General features: G+C 37.5%; 2 protein-coding genes across 4 annotated transcripts; one reads left to right on the top strand and one right to left on the bottom strand.

The window, feature by feature from the left end:
- Nucleotides 1-3,356: 3,356 nt before the first annotated feature.
- Nucleotides 3,357-9,828, top strand: LOC139954186 (N-alpha-acetyltransferase daf-31-like). The gene is made up of 7 exons (XM_071953888.1): nt 3,357-3,478; nt 4,856-5,013; nt 5,171-5,216; nt 6,260-6,375; nt 7,229-7,273; nt 7,753-7,840; nt 9,380-9,828. Exons 1-7 carry the CDS (start codon nt 3,458-3,460, stop codon nt 9,701-9,703), a joined length of 798 nt encoding a protein of 265 aa, XP_071809989.1. The 5' UTR covers nt 3,357-3,457; the 3' UTR covers nt 9,704-9,828.
- A 2,080-nt stretch (nt 9,829-11,908) lies between these two features.
- Nucleotides 11,909-19,958, bottom strand: LOC139954185 (EF-hand calcium-binding domain-containing protein 12-like). 3 transcript variants are annotated; one of them, XM_071953884.1, is made up of 9 exons: nt 19,915-19,958; nt 18,634-19,323; nt 17,841-17,870; nt 16,576-16,782; nt 15,726-15,879; nt 14,656-14,912; nt 14,015-14,219; nt 12,835-13,144; nt 11,909-12,292 (listed from the first exon to the last, which is right to left on the bottom strand). In XM_071953884.1, the coding sequence occupies exons 2-9, from the start codon at nt 19,150-19,152 to the stop codon at nt 12,022-12,024; spliced, it is 1,953 nt and encodes a 650-aa protein (XP_071809985.1). In that variant the 5' UTR covers nt 19,153-19,323; nt 19,915-19,958; the 3' UTR covers nt 11,909-12,021. The 3 variants fall into 3 exon arrangements, with proteins under 3 accessions (XP_071809985.1, XP_071809988.1, XP_071809986.1); XM_071953887.1 differs by having other exon boundaries at nt 18,634-18,991; nt 19,915-19,957; XM_071953885.1 differs by lacking the exon at nt 17,841-17,870.
- Nucleotides 19,959-20,688: the final 730 nt, after the last annotated feature.

Below are 20,688 nucleotides of genomic sequence, written 5' to 3'. Positions count from 1 at the left end.
CTGTAAAACAATAGTTAGGAACCATTATATACAACATGCATTTTCTCTACGTTACAAGAAATTCCCTTTTTAAATTTTGTTGATGTAATGTTGATACCTGTTTAAATTTTGTATTATCTGCAGTATTTTTGTGTAATTTGAGAATTTTTGTTAAGATTAAACCATTAATTGAACACATGAAAAAGTTTAAAACTACATTTTGTTTAGTTAATGTTCTGTAATTTTTTTTAAAAATATGCTATGTCGTATCATAGGCCAAGTAAGCAACATTTATTTTAATCGTCAACTTGGGTTTGAACATTGGACAATTATATTTAAAGGAACACGTTGCCTTGGATCGGACGAGTTGGTCAAAACAAAAGCGTTTGTAACCGTTTTTTATAAAATGCATATGGTTGGAAAGATGTTTTAAAAGTAGAATACAATGATCCACACAAGTTTGCCTCGAAATTGCGTGGTTTTCCTTCTACTGTGCGAACTAACATGGTCGGCCATTTATGGGAGTCAAAATTTTGACCCCCATAAATGGCCGACGTGTTAGTCGACAAGGTAAAAGGAAAACCACGCAATTTCGAGGCATGTTTGTGTGGATCATTGTATTCTACTTTTACAACATCTTTCTACCCATATGCATTTTATAAAAAACGGTTACAAACGCTTTTCAAAGACCAACTCGACCGATCCAAGGCAACGTGTTCCTTTAAGTTGGAGTTAAACCAATGACCTCTAGTAGTCAAAACATTTGTCGTTGGAACTGAAGGTTTGAGTGTTCTTTTTGCACTTCGAGAGTTTCAATGTAAACGTTGTTTACAAAAATGATTTGACAGTGTCTAAATACTCAAAGTCACTGTTGTGCTTTTAAACTATAAATTTTGTGAATCACAAGGAAAGTCTACATGGCTTTGGATTTGTGCTATTTAATCGATTGACTTTTCTCAATTAGGTATTGCTTTTATAAGTTTCACTTTATTTTATATAATTTATTATAAAGTGTAAGTTTACTTGAGCTTTGTGATATTTTTCAACCAAACATTTATTTTCTTGAAATGTGTTATTTTCGAGAACAAATAAAAGCTGTCTTACTCAAACAGCAAAGGAAAAAAAAAATACTGTGCAACTGTCAAGTTCATTGTCTACCATTTTGTTTCACTTTAGTTTACCTAAGTCATGCTTTAAATGTCCGTTTAAATAGTTACTGTTGGTCCCACCACTTCCCCGTCAACCACACTTTGTTTAAATTTGTTTGGTGCGAGTTGACTTCGGACCAGGTTGACTTCGGACTGAGGTGACTCTGGACCATGAGATGACTGACACAAAACAATTTTTGCTCAGTAAAATCAGATTACCGGCCAAGACTCCAGTCACAAGCAATGTATACGGAATAGAATTTTGGCATGTAGCATGTAAAATAAGCAAGCTATTTTCGTAGGCCAAGTTTCCAGAGCTGCTAAGCTCAACAAATTGCTTACCATGATATTTCCTCCTTGATAAAAAAAAAACAACAACAGGATTACCATCCAAATTTCCATTTGTTGCACATTGCTTGTTACTGGTAGGCCTACTCGTCTGTTGTTTGCTTATCCTGAAAAAAAAAACGTCGAAGTTTGGTTGGTAATCCAGGTAAAAAAAAATCATGCTAAGCAAGTATGTGTGCTTAGCAGCTCTATGAATTTGGACTCAAGGCAATTTATTTATGAAAAGACCCTCGCACCGGACGAAATGACAAAAATTGACGCGTGCGTTTCCACGCGCGAACGCAAACTTAAATGCGTATCTATTTTTTGTTTCGATGAAGTATGAACGTTCGAATTGTCGGGTGCGTTCACGCAGTCACGGCGAGTAAACCGCGGCCTTTTAGGCTTCGTTGGAGAGTAGAAAGACATAGACAGCTAGCCCGAATCTAGTGCAGTGAGCTAATGGAAACTTGCAGTCAGAGTGAGCCATCTGCTTGTGTCTTCTGCCAAACACAGCTCTGCTCTTCTCGGTTGAAGATATGGGTTGTGCTGCTAGTGTAGGAGTACTCAACCGCAGGAGTACAAAGAAATTCAACTCGGACTCTTTCTTTCAAGCTACGACTTCAAACTCGAAAAAGTCATCTCCGAATGTTGAGATGCAGTCTTTTGACAAAATGGCGCAGAGCAGTAGCTCTTTATCAACAGACGAGGAACTACTGCAAGGTGAAAATGACACTGACATGCCGCCTGTCGGTGCTGTGAATTTTAAGATGACCGACCGGGTCTGGCAGCCTCCTGATGACCAAGTCCAAGATTTGCCCACCACACCACCAGTGAGTCCGACCGAGAAACGACGCGCTATTAATTTGAGGAAACTTCGTCCATTCGGAAGACATGAGTGGTTGGTGAGGAAAAAGAGAGTGGAGCGGTTACACATGACGTGTTGGTCTCTAAAGAATGATGATGGGCCTCGTCGACCTAGCTGCCCTGAAGCATGGATGAATAACTTGGGTTTATCGGACGACGAGGAGCCAAACTAGAGGGCGACATTGCTCCTCCTTTAGTATTGAGCAAAGAAATCATAAGTGGCTCCCTACAGTTTGCGTCATGCTGTCTTGATCATGGCTGAAACAATATGTTCAAACTGTCCAAACCTTAGGGCCTAATACATGTACTATATTTCTTAAGTTCAATAATTTGAGTTGAACAAAACACGGGACTTGAAACTACGACGTCCGGAATGGATGTACCGGCGCTCTACTACCACTATTATTACTATGAGCCCAATGTTGGCAAAGTGTTCATATAGTAACTAATTTCTTTGTTTCTGGTGCATACTGTTTGAATGTTCAAATTCAGTGCAAAGATCATCCTACTTTATAGCTAAACATCAATGTATTCCATACAGTGCATTGTGCAGCCTTGCTTATTAAATTGACTAATTGCACTGAGTATTGTACTTGAAGCATAGTGACAAGTAGAGCAGGAAACGAAAGAGGCATAGTAAAAATAAATATCCAACGAAATTTTCATCGGTTGTCCACAGTAGTTTTATTTTGTTTACAAAAAAGTAGCACCGCGTGTACAAAGTTCCAGCTCACAATAATTATGGCAGATATTATTCCAAAACTTGCAAAACTTGTGATATAATTTTGATATTTTGATAAAATTAAACTCTGCACTGCACCATGGCCCATTTGCTCACACGCAGACAAAAGAAGACCCCAAAAACATGTATACAACATTTATCTGACGTGAGAGTTATGCTCACAAAACCTGCTGGCTTAATACTTTTCTAGTAATTTGTAGGGCCATGAAGGAAGGAAACACGGCTAACCGTGCCGAAAACCGGCAGAGTGCCGAGAAGGTTGCAATTGTTGTTTGTCATATCGAGAGAGGGCGCTTTCTCTCACGCCTTGTCGACAAAATTGGACATGCGGGGCTCCGTTATTGAGGAATTTTAGAACGTTTACTTTCTTCGCTATTAACGAAACAAAAGCAAGATGAACGTCAGATGTGCTCGGGTAAATATTGGAATAGATATTGGTTGTAAAACATTAATTTATTGAAATATAGGAAATATAAACCATGTATGTTCTTATCATCCATACCGATGCGATATAGACGCCCAGGAAAATGAAAACTACATAATATTTTACTTGCCTAGTTTCCGGACAGGATGCCAAATATGGTGAAAATTTGTCTAAATCACACTTCGCCCCAATTTCGACCTCTGCAGACTGGCATCAAAAACTTGACGTCAAAAATCGGATTCTGATTTTGACTCTGTTGGCGACACAACTGTGGCACTAACAACTACTAATAAAACAAAAATCATAAACAAATATTAGTTAATATTTTTATTTAAATGAATAGGCCTTATGTCCTTTCCAATTCCATTTCAATTTGTATTTTTGTTTTCTTAAAAAAAAAAAGATTATCATTGATATTTTACCTATTTACCTGGAAAGGATAGTACTCCTATCTACGTTTTCCCCTATGAAAGAGGTTCGTTCCGCTATCATCAGACGATAGTGGAACAAGTAGGATAGTACTAACATGTTTCATTTGTGGCTCTAAGCTGAGCTGAGGGAGGGAAATAGAGTCTGAAATTGCCAAATACTCAAGTTTAAACAGTAAATTTTGTATCCTTAAACTTAAACCCCAAACTGAGGCGCTGTACTCCTTTTTTTTCTACATTTGTCATTATCGGTAGTACAGTACTTCTACTTCTAGAAACAATGTAGGCCTATTGGTAGTACAACCAATAAATAACTGCAAATTTCAAAAAAATAAATACAGTGCCCCAGTTACTTAACAGCAAAATTGACGTTTAAATTCCTTTCAGAATGTTAAACTTTTTTGTCGGTAAAATATCAACTGCATAGATTTTAGAAGAACGAATCATTGATTGTTGAATGTCAGTACAAACAAAATTGTACCGGTTTTACCTATAATAAAGATCATAATTTACAAAAGTTTATAAATTATATTTTACCGGACAAATTTGTTTTTGTATTCTTCTTCCCTTACAATCATTTTGAAGTAAAGAAACTGAAACTAAGACCTCCAGTGTCTCGCAACAAGACAAGTTCACTGAATATAATATTCAAATGGGGAAATGACCACTACCAGTTTTTAAATTGCCAGTAAATGTTGACACACCCTTTTACAAACTCCTGGCTAAAAACCCTGATCTCTAGCCCGATTCAGAGAATAAACTTTCAACTTAATTCGGTACCCACTTGATTGTTATGATCTGACTCACTGATGGTCAATTTTTTCATCAAGGCACAAAATGTTTGTACAATTTGCCAATTGCTTTGTTTTTAAAGCTTTCACTTTGTTACTTTGAGAAAGTATCTGCATAAATAATTGATTGAGGACATTGATATTTGCAGCCAGAGGACCTGCTGAATATGCAGCACTGCAATCTTCTTTGTCTACCGGAGAATTATCAGATGAAGTATTACTTCTATCATGGTCTCTCTTGGCCTCAACTCTCTTATGTAGCTGAAGACGAGAATGGCAAGATTGTTGGATACGTCCTCGCAAAGATGTAAGTCATACAGACTAAAACTTGGATTTCAACGATTTTTTTAATTTTGTTTAAATCATGGTCTAATTTCTTACAGATTCTTAAATTTAAGAATGATTTTCTTCACTTATTTACCGTTATAAATGTTGAGTTATTTTTTGTTTTATGAATTCTTCAGGGAGGAAGATCCAGATGAACTGCCTCATGGCCACATCACATCCTTGGTAAGTAAATCAACCAGTGGGCATGAATTAAATGGCAACATCATAATTAACCCTAGAACACACGCAATATTAAGCACAGCACCATACACTCCTCACTGCGCCATTAAAATTCAATCGATTTCCGGCCGTATCCAGAAATCATTTGATAACTATCGGTGTGTCTGTGATTATTTTCTTGTGTTACAAGTTGAGTTTTTTTGTAGTGGAAGAAATTATCTTTTGAATGATTTTCACAATTTTGTTTGACTCACCAAATTCAAGCTTTCAGGTTGGAAAGATAAGAGAGATCAATACAATTTTGAAAACATTGTTTGCGTGTGAAGTGAAGGTTTGTTTGCATGAAAAGTTGTGCACAGTTTTCTCAACTTTTCTCATCGTCTGACAGGAAAACAAAGCTACAAAAAGTGGTTGAAAATAAACACAACATACCTTTAGAAATGAAAATGAATGGCTCTATCACCCACAGATAAACTTCTGTACCTAAAACCTTTTGGGAAAATTCTTTCAAATCACGGTATTCCGTGTGTAAAAACACCAGAAAGTTAGTCGAGAAACAAGCTGGAGACTGCCATTACTGCGCTTGTGGTACATGGTACATCCCTTTTGAAGGCACCTACTTGCACATGTATTGTTTGAGTGTGACATGACTTTCAACCTTGAACCTTACGTTTTCTTATGTGGACCATGTGCTATTTCTAGATTACGGCTGTTTGCTGCATTTTAATCGCATGTTTATAACTCAAAGTACACCATGTCAAACTGCGTGGGTGCGTGCGGGCGGTATGCGGGGTAATATGCAGGGCGCCTCCACGGTATGCTTGATAAAAGGTTAACTTATTTAATTATAGCCTAATACTTCAGTGTTTTCTACAGATGTTTTTTTTGCATTTTTGCTGTTGTCTCTGTCGGTCTCCATTTGGTTGGCCTGCGTGCCTGTTCGGGGTTTCCCTTTCACACCACAATGTATTATGATGTTTGTACAATAAAGATCATACATGTAAACCAAACTAAACAAAATGCCACAAAATTGATTCCATACTTAGGCTGTGAAGCGATCCCATCGCCGTCTTGGACTTGCTCAGAAGCTGATGGACCAAGCATCTCGAGCCATGGTAGAATGCTTCAATGCTAAATATGTGTCTCTTCATGTTAGAATGAGGTAAGAAACCATGAAGAGAATTGTGCCACCTAAACAATCTGTGCAGTAGAATGGTTTCCAAATGAAAATGTCACCAAGTAAAACAATTTGAAGGGATAAGGCCCGGTCACACAGGTCCCGATAACGAGAACAAAGTCGAGAGCGATAAAAATGCATGCCTCGATTGGTTGAATAAGCATGGGTGTATTCTGCGTGGAGCTATTCAACCAATAGAATGCGTTCTCATTGCGTCATGATCACTATCATTTTCGTTATCGCTGCAGTGTGACTTGGCCTTCAGTCATTGCCTGTATACATGAGGCTGAGTTGTTTCCAGCATATCTTGGGGTGACCACAGCTTTTCCCACGTAGGCCCATCTCTCTTGAACAATCTTCCTCTTCTTCTTCGCCAAGCTTCATCCACTAGCTCTTTCAAACAACTACTCAAAACTCATCTGTTCACTTCGTAATTCTGTTTCATTAAACTGAATACCCTGCATCTCTACCTAGCTAGTCATTACATGTATGTGTGTCAATGTTGTACAGATATGCTGTACTTTCTTTTGTATTTGTATAAATCTTGCTTGTTCAGCGCCATGAGCGTCATGCCTGATGGACCTGAGCGCTCTATAAGAGGCCACTGTTATTATTGTTATATTTTAATGAGTGGTTTTGAAACATAGATTGTATAGTGCTTTTTATATATTTGTGAATCAGTGGTTTCTATTACACGTAAACCAGGTACACCTCTATAATCATTTAAATTTATTCTTTTCAATTTTCAATGAGACAAATTTATGAGACTGCCTGCCATTTGTTTGTTTTAGAAACTTCATTCAAATTGTGTTTATTTATTTTTTCCTTGTTTTTTTAGCAACCGAGCCGCCCTTCAGCTGTATCAACACACTCTGAAATTCTCGTAAGTAGATTTAGTTGAGATTTTAATTCATTTACCTAAAAACCAGCTGATTGGGGGTTAATATTTAGCAGTATTTCAGTACTTGTTTCTGTAATTATTTTATGCCTGATGGTGGCATTCTATGATCTACCACAGGCTTGTGGCACAAGACAGAAACAAGATCTTAGATTAAATGTTGGAGAGTTTGATGCGTGGTGCAGCTGAAGAAAAAGACCTGTCACCCCAGGAGTGTCAGGAGTGTTTTATTAAAGTGTTTATTAACAAAATTAATAACAGTGACCAAATTATGATGATTATTTTTATTTATTTTTTAAATTTTCTTTTGTGGTATTTCCTTGCTTTTTACCAGTCATTAGCTTTTTAACTATTGTCTAATTATTGTGTTATGCGCTTGTGTACATTTTATGGAATGGGCACAATATTAATCAATGAATTGTTATTTATATTATTATTTATATTATTATTATTTTTAATGACAGAATCAGTGAGATTGAGCCGAAGTACTACGCTGATGGTGAGGATGCTTATGCCATGAAGAGAGATCTAAGTCATGTTCAAGGAGTGCAGGTATGTACTTACTTTGCTCATTAGAGTGTCTCGGCCAAGTAGTCTAGACATGTTAGAGTGTGGGTCCGGGTACCTGGCCCAATTTGCTAAGCTGAATTTACTGCTTTGCAAATGTTTTTGCTCAGCCAAAAACTAGTGGGGCACCAGTTGCAACAATGTAAACATTATGGAATTTTGGCTGGTAATCATGTTAGAGTGTTGGTCTGGGTTGCCGATTTCATAAAGCTGCTAAGCTGAAAATGCCGATAAGCAATTTTCTTTGTTAAGCAAAAAACAAATGAGTGGGGCACCAGTTGCAGCAATGTAAATTTTGCTGTTAACCAGTTTCTGGTAAAACATTTTTTTTCCTGTGCTTTAAAAGTTGTTATGCTTATAAAGGCTTCATGAAATTGGGCAGTGGTTTTAAAAATTGTGTCATTTTTATAACAAGACGCTCAACGATGAATGCTTCGTCCTTTGGATGGGACATCAAGCTACAAGTCCTGTATGTTGTGTAATTCATATAACCCGATACATTCGTCCGTATGAGAAGGGGCTGGCCCTGGTGTTGTTGCCATAGTTAGATTGGGAGACCTCACTTTGTCTTGAGGGCGATGTTTTGAAGCTGCCATCCTGATTTGTTTCTGTTGTCAGTGTCTGCATATTGAATCATTTTTGTCTGTGTCCTCTTTCTTTTTATTGTACCTCCATTCTGTGCATTTTAAAGCATGTTGTGATCTTTTGATCATTTGGTTGTAAGGGACACAATATAAATCTAATCTGTTATTGTTATTAAACCCTCACAAGTTGTATGGATCTTATAATTCATAACATAGCTCTTTTTAACTGTTGTTAAAACCGTGAGCCCTTTGAGATATCCATCATGTGTAGTGTAGTGCTCTGTAAGAGCTGTGTACTATTATTTATGCAAACTTTAATTTTGGAGATTATCATATTTGTGCGTTAAATACGTTTTTAACAGCAGGGTCCAATTTCATGGCTCTGTTTACCGTAAGCACAGAATCGGCGCTTACGGAAGCAGGGAATTCTGTGCTTACAGCAAGCGTATTTCACGAGTTAGCGGCGAATTTTGGCTTGTGCGCGTGCGTTCTCCGTGTTACTAGGCATTCTACGCTTACAAGGCTAGCGCAGAAATTCGGCGCTTGCACGTAAGCAGGGAATCATGATCGTAAGCACAGAATTCGTTGGTAAGCAGAGCCATGAAATTGGGCCCAGGTGTTGTGTACTCCTAGTTGTCATGGACGGCCGAATGTTAGCCAAACATTCAATCATGATAATGTGGTTGTTTCTCAAACTTTCAATTAACAAAAATTCCTCACATGATTGGTTGCTTTGTTTCCAAAAATTCAACACTAATATTACAAATCTGTTTATGCTTTGCTTTTATGGCTTCCCATAGTTTTCTAACCTTGGTTGGCTAAAACCGGGGCTGTGACATTGTAGTAGAAGGGTATATTAATAATCATTGGCATGAAAACAAGCAGACTAATTGAAGTCTTGTATCCCCTCACCTTTAACTCATCTTTGTTAATTTTTCAGAGGAGAACCGGACTAAAAGGTGGAGAGAAAGAGGAAGATAAGAGCAACGAGCAAACGGATCTCCAACTGGAGTCCAAACCAGCTCTGAAGGACGGAAAAGAAAGCGACACTTCCAGACTGGAGGAGAAAGACAAAGGAGCAGGGCAAGGCAAAGCAGAGCAGAATGGAGCTGGTGGAGGGAAGACAGGAGGGAGTGCTGGGGAACATCGGCCGGGTGAGCGATCTAAGAGAAGCAGGAAGAAGGCAAGAGATGCTGCGAGGGCAACCGAGGAGCGAGCAACGGATGGCAAGGATAAGAAGGAGAAGAGTAAAGATCCGAGCTAACATTCGACTTACATTTTCTCTGCGGGTTTTCTTTGTAATGTGTTTATGCAGTGTTGCAAAATATCATACAGTTTCTCTGTTCTAACCACTTAGAATAATCAATAAATTAGTTGTTTCAAAGACTTGACAAATTTTGTTTTAATTTAAAAAAAACAATCTTCCTTAAAGTTCTTGCAAATTGAGTTTGTTTTAAAGGTGCTTTAATCGCTACCCATGTCAGAAAAGTTTAAGTAACGTGCAGGAAACTTGTTTTATCATTCTAATACATGTAAGTGGTCATTCTATGTAAATGGGCCTGAAGTTGGAAAATGTTTGTTTGTTAATAATGAACGGGACATTTATAAAGGCGATGCAAAGCGCGGGAAAAGGAAAAGAAGAGAAAGCCAGAATGATCTGGAGCTCAGAAGTTGTGTTCTTAGTTTTGAAAAAACTGGTTTGAAAAAATTTAACTTATTATGGCAAAACTCTGAACTTTATACTGTACTGTACATTGCAAATTGACTTTAAGTGAAATGTATCAGAAAATTTAACTCCAGTTACTTACTGATTTAAAGTAAAAAGCTGTCATAATTGACCACAGAAACATTAAAGGAACATCATTAGAAAGATATTTTAAAAGTAGAATATAATGACCCACACAAGTATCACTTGAAATTGCACAGTTTTCCTTATATGTCGCGAAGTAACACCCTCAGCATAAAATGGCCGACTGTTAGTTCGTGACATAAAGGAAAACCATGCAATTTCGAGTGATACTTGTGTGGGTCATTACATTCTATTTCTAAAATATCTTTCTAACCACCCTTTTCAAAAACCAACTCGTCCGATCCAAGGCAACATGTACCTTAATCATAGAGTTTTTTTAACCACCTAAAATCAATTCTTCAATATTTATCCTATTCTCAAAAGGTGTATTACAAGTCAAAAGAAAACCAGGAAACTGACAAATCCTTTACAAACTGGAATGTTTTATTCATCGTTCATTTTCTTTATTTTTGTGTCAAATGGCTTTTCATATTACATGTTATTAAAATTACTTTGGAAAACTTAAATGATTTTGAGATTTGTTTTTATTGGGATGGTATTGTTTATGGAAGACAAAATTGTCGGTGCATAAAGGTTGCATGGTGGAATTTTCCTCAGTACATCTAACAGATCATTTCTTCATCATCTGCGCTATGAAAGTACGTTGTATCTTCAGGAACGCTTGACTTCATTACTAGCAAGTTTTCAAATAAATAATTATAATTAAGGCAAACTGAAATGATTGGTTCTTTCAAGAAGCGCCACAACTCGGCAGAGAGACTTTTTTCCTCAATCAGACACCAAATATTACAGTGCATAACGTTATAAAAATATATGTTCATCAAAACACAGAAACATAAATCACAGTACTTGACATGCTTTAGGGAATAATATGGTATTTTTTTTTATAAATAAGTGAACAAACTTGAATTTTTTCATCAAAACTGCTTCACTGTATTGTGCATATGTCTTTACAATTCTCCTTTTTCCTCATTCATTTTATCACATTCAAGGATTTTTCAAAACCTAAATTTAGTTGTACCAAACTTGGCAGCAGTCATTGTACAGTCAAGCACAGAGTTGATCACCACACATTTTGATCGAGGGGGAATCTTTCATTCAAATTGTTCTCTACTGCACCCAAGCACTAAACAATATTGTGCTTACAAGAAAAAAGGTTACCTACTAAGTAACCAAAGAAACTTTGTCCCTTTTTTTTAAAGCATCTGCTAATAACATTTCTGAGGATAATTTTGTGTAAAGATGCTCTATGACATGTGGTGCGTTGAAGATCACTGAATAAAAACACTGAACACTATTGGTAATTGTCAAAGACCAGTCTTCTCACTTTGTGTATCTCAACATATGCGCAAAGTCCCTAACCTGTGAAAATTTGAGTTTGATTGGTCGTCGGAATTGCGAAATAACTATGAAAGAAAAAACACCAGTGTCACACGAAGTTGTGTGCTTTCAGATGCTTCATGAGACCTCAAATTCTAAATCTGAGGTCTCGAAATCAAATTTGTGTAAAATTACTTCTTGCTCGAAAATTACCTCACTTCAGAGGGAGCCGTTTCTCAGAATGTGTTATATTATCAATCTGTCCCCATTACTCATTACCAAGTTGGGTTTTATGCGAATAATTATTTTGAGTAATTACCAATAGTGTCCACTGCCTTAAAAGCATCTGCTAATAACACTTCTGTGGATATTTTTGTGTAAAGATGCTGTATGACGTCGGCTGTGTTAAAGATCACTGAATTAAAGAAGATGAAAAAAGACCCTTGAAGAATCTACCTCTTATCAATGGTATAGACTTTCCTCTGTTCATAATCGGCTGGCATCATGTATCCTTGATCACTAATCGGCCACCATTTAAGATGGTTGTTATATTCCGGGTACGCTCTACGTCTTGTTGTCCTCGTTGATGTGAAGATGCTGTCTGTCTGCGGCTTGTCTTCATCGGTTACGCACAGACGGATCTTGTCCAATAGGTGGCCGGGCCAGAATGCGTTGGGATCTACACCGAACCCGTCTAAGGTGACATAGCGCTTAGCAAGGTGCCTTTGAAGGGAAAAAAACAGAAAAAATCAAGTTACAAACAAAGCAGCCACATTTGTTTTCCGTCCAATCGATTCAATGTAACCCAAACTGAGGCCAGGAGGGAAACTAGACTGCGCCCAATCATAAAGCCTGTAAGCACAAACAAACTTGCTAAGCAAAAAAAAGGTATTGTGGAACTGAGACAGTTATCAGCCAATTTGGAGACTGGTGCCCCACTCAATTTTTGCTTAGCAGAGAAATTTAATCTTTGGTCTCTTTTGGTTTTTGTTTAGATGAACTCGGCAGACTCCCTCAAGGTATATAAACGCCAAGCTGGCACAGACAATCTCTGTCATACTAACTACTAACATTGGTTTATCGTCTTTAACTTGAAATGCAAAATCAAAAAAAATTGTGATTCAGTAACTAGTCGACCATATGTATTTTAGTTCATAGTGAAATCAGCAAATCGCTTGGGGATTAAAACCCACAACGTTGTAAATGCAAGTCCTGCAGTCCAACCACTAGACCACAGTAAAACATCAGACTGTAAGTGTACTTACATTGTGAGTTTATCATACTCCTCAAACGTCATCCAGCAGTCTACTTTCCGACTCACGAAGGCCTTGCCACTAGATAGACTCATCATCTCTGCCTCGGCTTTCACGTCGTGTCTCGTTGGGTAGGCATGCTTGGCCTCCATCATTAACTCTCCGCTCCGACTCATCACAACCTTGTCTGGATCGTGGTACTTGGGTGGAGGCTCGCGGGGTACTGGAGGGTCGGCAAAGTGCTCAGAGAGGGTGTAGGTGCCAGGTTGGCGGATGTGTGTTCTGATTCGGCTGACGGGCTTGTCGCCAGGGTGAAGTAACGCTGTAAATGGAAAAATATTTGTTTGTACATTTCAAAAATATAATTTTGTTTTAACGCTTTACACATCAGTGTAAGTAAGGGTAAATCAGCAAACTATATTCTTTATCCCCGATGCAAAAATATAATCTATTAAATTCCCAAAATACTGTATTCATCATATTGTTTAAGTATTAATTAATCAACGCATGAAAAGTATCTTTAAAAAAGAAGTTTCAACAAACTTTGAGTTACCTTTTCAGATTATATCAAATTTGTGCCAATCGGGCGTAAGGCACTAACTTGATAATTAAAACAACAATATCATAATTATCAACTACTATGGACCCCTGTACTGATGACATCTTGACTTGTTTACTCAATTGCTTTAGTGCTAGACTTTGCGTAAAATTTCAAGCACGAGCCCAGACACAATGGTTTCCAATTCTTTTACAGAGTGGAAAACAAACTTTGACGTCATCAGTACTAAGGTATACTAAAAATGTAAAATACACCCAGATGTAAGAAAAGAAAAAGAACGAAAAAAAACCCAGCAAAAATGATTTGCTTTCTAAACAATTTAGCCAATATGCAAATGTTTGTTTTGAGGTTTTTTGTTTTTGTACATACCCAATTTTTACTACTGTGAAGTAGGATTTGAAACTTTGCATGGTGGACGTATAATTAAGGTGAGGTTTGCAGTAATTTGCTGTAACACCATGTGTAAAGCTCTTTTGAGTAGTGTTGTTGGTTCCGAATAGAACAGGTGGTTGGCAGCGCAAAGTTTACCATCAGTATGCTCTGATTGTCTTTCTGGTGTTGCCACAAACCCCACATAACAACTGTAATAAAAAAATTATCACTTCCAACCTTTTACAGTAAAACTTTCCATACCTCTTTCTAGAAGTTTGGGCGTGAGATCTAGTCCCTGTTTCTCACACAGTTGACAGATATCATGGTATTCTTTGAGGCGATCCTCTCTGTATTTATTGATCCCCGCTGCCGTGTCTCCACTGAGGGTTGAGCGTTTGCTGTGACTGTCAATGGCCGTGTTACCGGTGCGCACTTTACCAGCTCCCTTGCCTTTCCTCTTTCTCTGCTGCAAGTTAAAATAAAAGCACATCATCAACGTTTTTTGGATAAATGAATTTGTTTTGATTTTGTAGGTTTATACAAAAAAACACCATAAAACCAAACAGAGAAAATTTCATCAAATTCAATAGGTACATTGTTAATTATTTATTGTGAAAAAAAGGGGAAAAAATTGTGTTTTTTGGTTGATTTTTGCTCGTTCATATTGGGTCATTGTGCGTTATTGTGTGGTAGCTGAACTGTCAAGCACATGGGACTCAAGCTCTGGTATTTTTGATCAGCAGAGTGTGGGTTAGAATTGTGACGTACTCATGCGTAAATATTAAGAGTGATGTATATTAACCTCTTTCAAAGGAAGTGGTGGTTCAGTTTAATACTGAAAAGGAGCACTTGGTTTGCTCTCAACATTTTACAGGGAAAATGCCTAAGATGTCTCAACTCACCACATCATGACTTTGATGTTTCTCTCGTTTCCTCTTCTCAATCATATCATCGGGCTCCAGCTCTCTCCTCTCCGTCAGGTCCACTGGTGGAGGAGGCAGCAGGTACGGTGAGGACGACCTTGAGGTCATGTCTGTTGGAGAAGGTGATGAGGAGCGGGCTGATGCTGATCTTAAGGAGGCAGTACGCTGGTCTGGAATCTCTGTTAGAGTCGGTAGCTCAGTTGAAGATGCCTCTGCTTGTTTGTCTTTGCTTTTCTCTGTTCAAGAAATTAACAACAGTGATATGATTTATTAATCTTTGAGAAAGACTCTGCTAGGGTCGAAACATCATGCCATTAACATTTTGTTACCGTAGGTTCTTGGGTGGTAAGCTGTTTGCCATAGCTTATTGAGATCAATTGAAGCAAAACAAGTTACAAGCTCTGTCCTAAATCCTTCAAAACAGAAATCAAATCAAAACAGAAACCTTCTTCCAAAGATAATTAATACCAATGATCATTATTAAACCAAATTATCGGAAGTCTACTTGTTATTGTTTTTTTATCGAGTTAAGTCGAGTTTGGGTTTTAGGCCATAAATGAAAGTATAGATTTGCTCAGGGGAAAACAAAAACATGCTGATGTTTTTTGCCAAATACACATTATGAAATACAATGTTTTTGAGAATGACTCTGTTGAGAAGGCAAAGTGTTATTTAACACATCATTAGTTAACGTAAAAAGGCCCTGGGCTAGATTTCGCAAAGCACTCAAATTCATCTTTTTTAAGATGAGTTGTCAGAAACGCCATAGTGAGTGGTACTGTGACATTACACTTTGATTAGCAATTAAGAAATAAACACATTATAAGATCAATCTTAACCTTTTGTGAAATCAAGGGGTGGATTTCACAAGGAGCTAAAACTAGTGTCATAACTCGCACTTACTTATTAGGTCTAGTCTTAAGTTTTTAATATCTCCTTGGACTAGTCCAAAGTTGGGACTAGTCCAAAGTTGGGACAAGTCCAAAGTTCTTTTGTGAAATCGACCCCTGCTTTTGGGGGACACCAAGAATATCTCAACAATTCCTTACGTTGAGCCAAAGTGAATCTCTTCCTCTCTCGATCATCTATCTTGAAGTTTTTCATTCCTCGGACAAACTCCCGGTAGTCAATCAGCTCATTACAATCCTGGTCCAGACTCTCAATCAGATCAGAGAGAAGCTGATCAGAAATAGGAATTCCAGCCTGTGAGTTAGAAGACATGGTACAGAAATGTTTAATATCCAAAAAAGGTTTTGTCTGGTTTTTATTTTATTTTACAAATACTGTAAATGCAATATTTGTACTGAGAGCCTCCATGCAGGCTTGAAAGGGCAAGGCCATTGCTATTTGACAAAGGGCACTTTCATTGGAAAATCTTTGAGACATTTTTGATTTGTAATTGCCATTTAAAAAATGTGCCAAATTGCAAATTACATCGCCTGGCATAACATAGACACACTCAATACAGAGGACTGCTACTAGGGTTAAAGAAAGTTAATGTTAGTTTCTTTCAATTGTGGCAAACCAAATATATGCATGACCCAATAATGTGTATAAAGTGTTGACTTCAAACCGAGAGGTTTTTTCTTTATGCCAAGGTTGATACGCTTATTTGCTATGATGTTTTCCATTATTAGGGCCTTTTTCACATGGGGCAGTTTTTACTGTCCATGCAACTTGGACACAATCAGGAGTGCTGCACACAAAATGCACACTTAGGTAGTACAAGTGACATTTATATAAGAAGGTCTTGAGATTCCAAAACAAAATTAGCAAGGCAAAGTCCTGGTCAGTAGCTCTGAGTGCCGGCAGGCCCGTCTGGCGCTGACCAGTGTAGTGACATCCCTGCATGGCTCCATTATAAAAAAGAATTCCTTTGCTTTGTGTGTAAAAACTGACCTCCTTGATGCTCCGTTGGAACTCAATTCTTGTGAGCATCCAGTTTTTATCTTTATCTGCTTGTGAGAAGAGATCGATGAGGCGTTGTCTCTTAGCGGTGAGGTACTTGGCAATGATTGCCATGGCTTCAGGAGGGGGGCGTTTAATACCTGGTTTTACCTCAGTGGACGGAACGTCTAGTGTAATGCTTGTTGATCCTTGGTCTCTCTGTTTAAATAGGGCAATTAGAACATTTACAAATGAGACTTTGAAGTTTCAACTGTAATTAGGGTTAGTTGAGTAAACTTTAAGGGAAGAAAGCACCATGTTTAGTCTGAACATGTAATTTGGAAATGGAGTGAATAAATTTCCTTAATTACATTTTAAAAACAACATAAAAGCAGTGTTCAGTAAAAGATAATTTACATAAAAATGTCAAAGCCTACAGTCAGAATGGCGAGGATGCATGGTTTATGTTTTGCAAATGATTAACAACAACCAAGGAATACTAAGCTGGTAGCACAACAAGATCAAACACAGAAATTAAAAATTAAAAAACAGCAAGGCAAGATCATATCGGGACTGCAAAACATGCACACACCAAACAAACAAACAAACAAACAAACAAACAAACCCAAACCCCTTATTGTTTTCTTTCCTTGCTTCCTTCATTTTAAGGATAGGCCTTAGCTCAAAACAATGAAATTAGTTAAAACCAATGGAAGGATAGCACCATAGATGGACAATACAATTTGATAGAAAGAGCAAGCAGGTTTTGACAATTAAAAAAAAACCTTCTGGAACTTGAACAGTTCAAAATTGAATTAAGTTCACACAACACAATACAATCTGAGCATCTCCATCTACCCCAGTTTTTCTTGAAAAATTCAAACCAAAGACTTAAATGATAATCTCATAAATAACTTTTGATAATGACAGGTGATGGAAATAGTCAGCACTAAGTATTCTTGTTTTGTTGGAGGGGGTTGGGGCGGTTAAACAATTGTTTCAAAAACAAGAAACACAAAAATGATTGGTTATTTTAGTTATAACCAGTTCGCTTCAGAATTAAAACCATGTTCAACGTACAGGATAATTTTTTTAGTCAAAATACAATTTGTTTACATGTTTACATATGAGACGGAGTTTTATACTCAGAAGCGAACTGATTAAAAGAAATTATAGCAACAACACAACAGTCCAAAGAGTAGCAATATAACCAACACCCAAAACAGTTAGCAAAACGAAAGGCACATTAATCAACCATGAGACATTATTTCAAATACCTTTCTGCCAAAAGCCCTCTCCTCCCTAACCTGTAGATCAAAATATTCATTTGATTGTTAAGTTGGAATCAAACTTACAGAAATCCCAAAAATTTCAAGATTGGGGCTTAGTAAGTGTATTCTTGAATTTTCAAACAAAAATTTTCTCTTATTTTAACCTACAAAAGGATACACAAGAACAGCCTTGTGCCCTAAAGTTTGACCAATAACTCTACAGAATATAAAGAGCAAATAATATTTCTAAAGAAATAATTTTGTTTGTTTGTGTGTTTTCTTCAGAATGATATGATACCCACTGTAAACACTTGGTTAAAAAAAAATTGATACTATCTCAAATAAAAGCGCCCACAGTGCACCAGAAAACCCCATAATCTTTGCATTGTTAAATGTTAAAAGAAGAAAATCACACAGAAATAAGACCATATTAACTTGCAGGCTGCTGTTGGTTATTGGCTTGAGATTATTACAAACAGTATATGACCATTAAAATATTAAGTCAATGAGCAGTAGACAAAGCTGAAGGCGTTAGATTTGGAGTAAATCTAATCAAGAAAGTCACAATAAATAATAAAACCATTCACATTTGTAACTGGTTATCCCTTTTGTGTGTGATATGTTTAATGTTCGTCTTACAGTGCCACACTAAGTGTACGAAGGACCAATTATGGGAAAACTTCAGTTCATACTATAAAGCAATCTTACTTCGAACAACTTGTATTCTTAATAAAAGATGAATGCTTGAAAATGTTGGTGTACAAAAACAGTTTGAGGACCTAACGTCTTTTTTACTCACCTTATTAGCAAGTAGCTTACACACTCTCTCTTCCTTCATTCTGTCAACCACCCTTCGTTCCATCGGGGTGGGATCCGGTTTATTTCTCAGCCATTCCTCACTCAACCCAAGACTCTCTAAACCATTTCTTAATTTCATTCTCTCCCCCAGCCAGCTCTTATATTCGCTAGATTTCTCCTCGACCTCTTTTTCATGAAGAGTTAATTTCTCCAGTTCACTCAGAGCCCAGTCGCCGGTTTTCGGCGGAGGTGTTTTGGGCTTTTCTGTCATCGGTTTAAGTTTCACATTTGACTGTCTGAGGTTCAGATCTCTTCCTGGGTGTTCGCCCATCGGAGGTGCGATGAATACTCTCCTGCGGCTGCGTGATAAACCCCATAGTTTAGTAGCGGTTGCGTACAGCTTAGTCTTGGCAAGGTCTCGGGCTTTATACTGTTTAAGCTGTTCGTCTATAGGGAGGAATTCGGAGTGGTTGGGATGGAAAAGCCATCGTAGACCAAAGTCGGATTCTGTGTCCAGCATTGTAGATTATTTATTAAGTCTCCTTCTTATGGGTATTAATTACAAACTTGTAAACAGCAGCAAATTATCCTTCACCAAATCATAGATGGTTTCTTTGGAATATGATCATTTTTAACTTCATTGTTAATCGGCACTTGTATTATTGTTTTAACTCAGCAAACTGACTGCACCCTGCAATTCAAAATATAAAAGTAAATTATTATTAAATTACTTCAGTCAGTTTTTGATTCTGCCCAAAGCTGTGAATGCCTGATGCTTCAGTTCATATTCTTTTGGAGGGCAAAGAAGTTTTCTATTTATAAAGAGAATCCTATTATGTACTGGAACCAAGCCTGTGCGTTTAAATTAAAGCCCTATAAAAATATTGGTCCATTGACTCAGTCAGTGTCGATTACTATTATTTTTTTAAATGGATTGTTTCAAGGGGCACCAAAGCAACTATAGTCTATAGCTATGGGCTGAGACTTTATAGAGGCAATTACCTACATGTGTGTTGCCTCCATGACCATGAGGCCTCGTATCGTATGGCCATTTGCTCTCTGTTTTCCAGGGTAATTGATTCACCATGTTCACACACAGAAATAATTTGCAATTTTTTCATCTCAGAATCAGAGGTTCTACCAACAAATTTTCCGGGTAAATCATTAACCAATTCAGACAAACAAAGATCTAATAGTTCTTGATTTATTATGAACTACAAACAACGACAACCACCTAAGTCAAGTGATTAATAAAAACAAAAACAGTTCGAAGTTTACTTACAAATTTTGCTCCACGTCCATGTTGCGCACGTTGCTATACCCACAGTAAACAACAATAAAGAATGGTACGTACAGTCCGTGTCAAAAACTGTGGATAAACGAACGTGTAGATGGTGTCCGGATTAATTTATATCCTTTTCCCGGCCACGCCCCCAAGGAGGGTCGTCATCTTTTATGTTGTTTTGTTTACATGAAAACAATGGTGTTTTTGTGCATCTGCGATTCGACTGTGACAGGCAATTGTGATTTTGTTATTGTCCAAATCTATTATTTAATGTCAAGCAGAACATTTAAATTTGGTTTAAATTTATCAGTGAAAAAAAAAATCCTCGGGCTGAAACACTCCTGTACACGTAAACTTGCGTTTGTCTTCAAAAAGGGTAAAATTAGAAAATGTTGATGAGAAGCTGCAAATTTAATGTGGAAGGGTACAGCTCTGTAACTAGGGTTAATTTTAAGGGGCACAGGAGGATGCAGAATTTCTTTCAAGGGAGGGGGGGGGGGGGGGCCACTTCATGACCAAGTTTGCATGTGGGCCGTTTACTAAATAATTTATAATTTATTAATAAGAAAATCTAACCTTGGTGTAACAACCAAGTACATTGGCTGTTTGTGTAAATGGACAAATAGTTTTGAAAACAATGAAATTAACATTTCAAATCCTCAAAGTACAGATTTCGAACAGGGGCACCCACAGGGCATGGACATCAATTGGTGGGGGGGGGGGGGGGGGGGGTCCCCCTTAGTTCCGCCACTTATTGTGAATCAAAGTTTG

The sequence above is a fragment of the Asterias amurensis genome, chromosome 2 (genome assembly GCF_032118995.1).
Source record: "Asterias amurensis chromosome 2, ASM3211899v1".
NCBI lineage: Eukaryota > Metazoa > Echinodermata > Asteroidea > Forcipulatida > Asteriidae > Asterias > Asterias amurensis.
The sequence above is the reverse complement of the archived record's forward strand: the minus strand, read 5'-3'. Positions and strand labels throughout refer to the sequence as shown.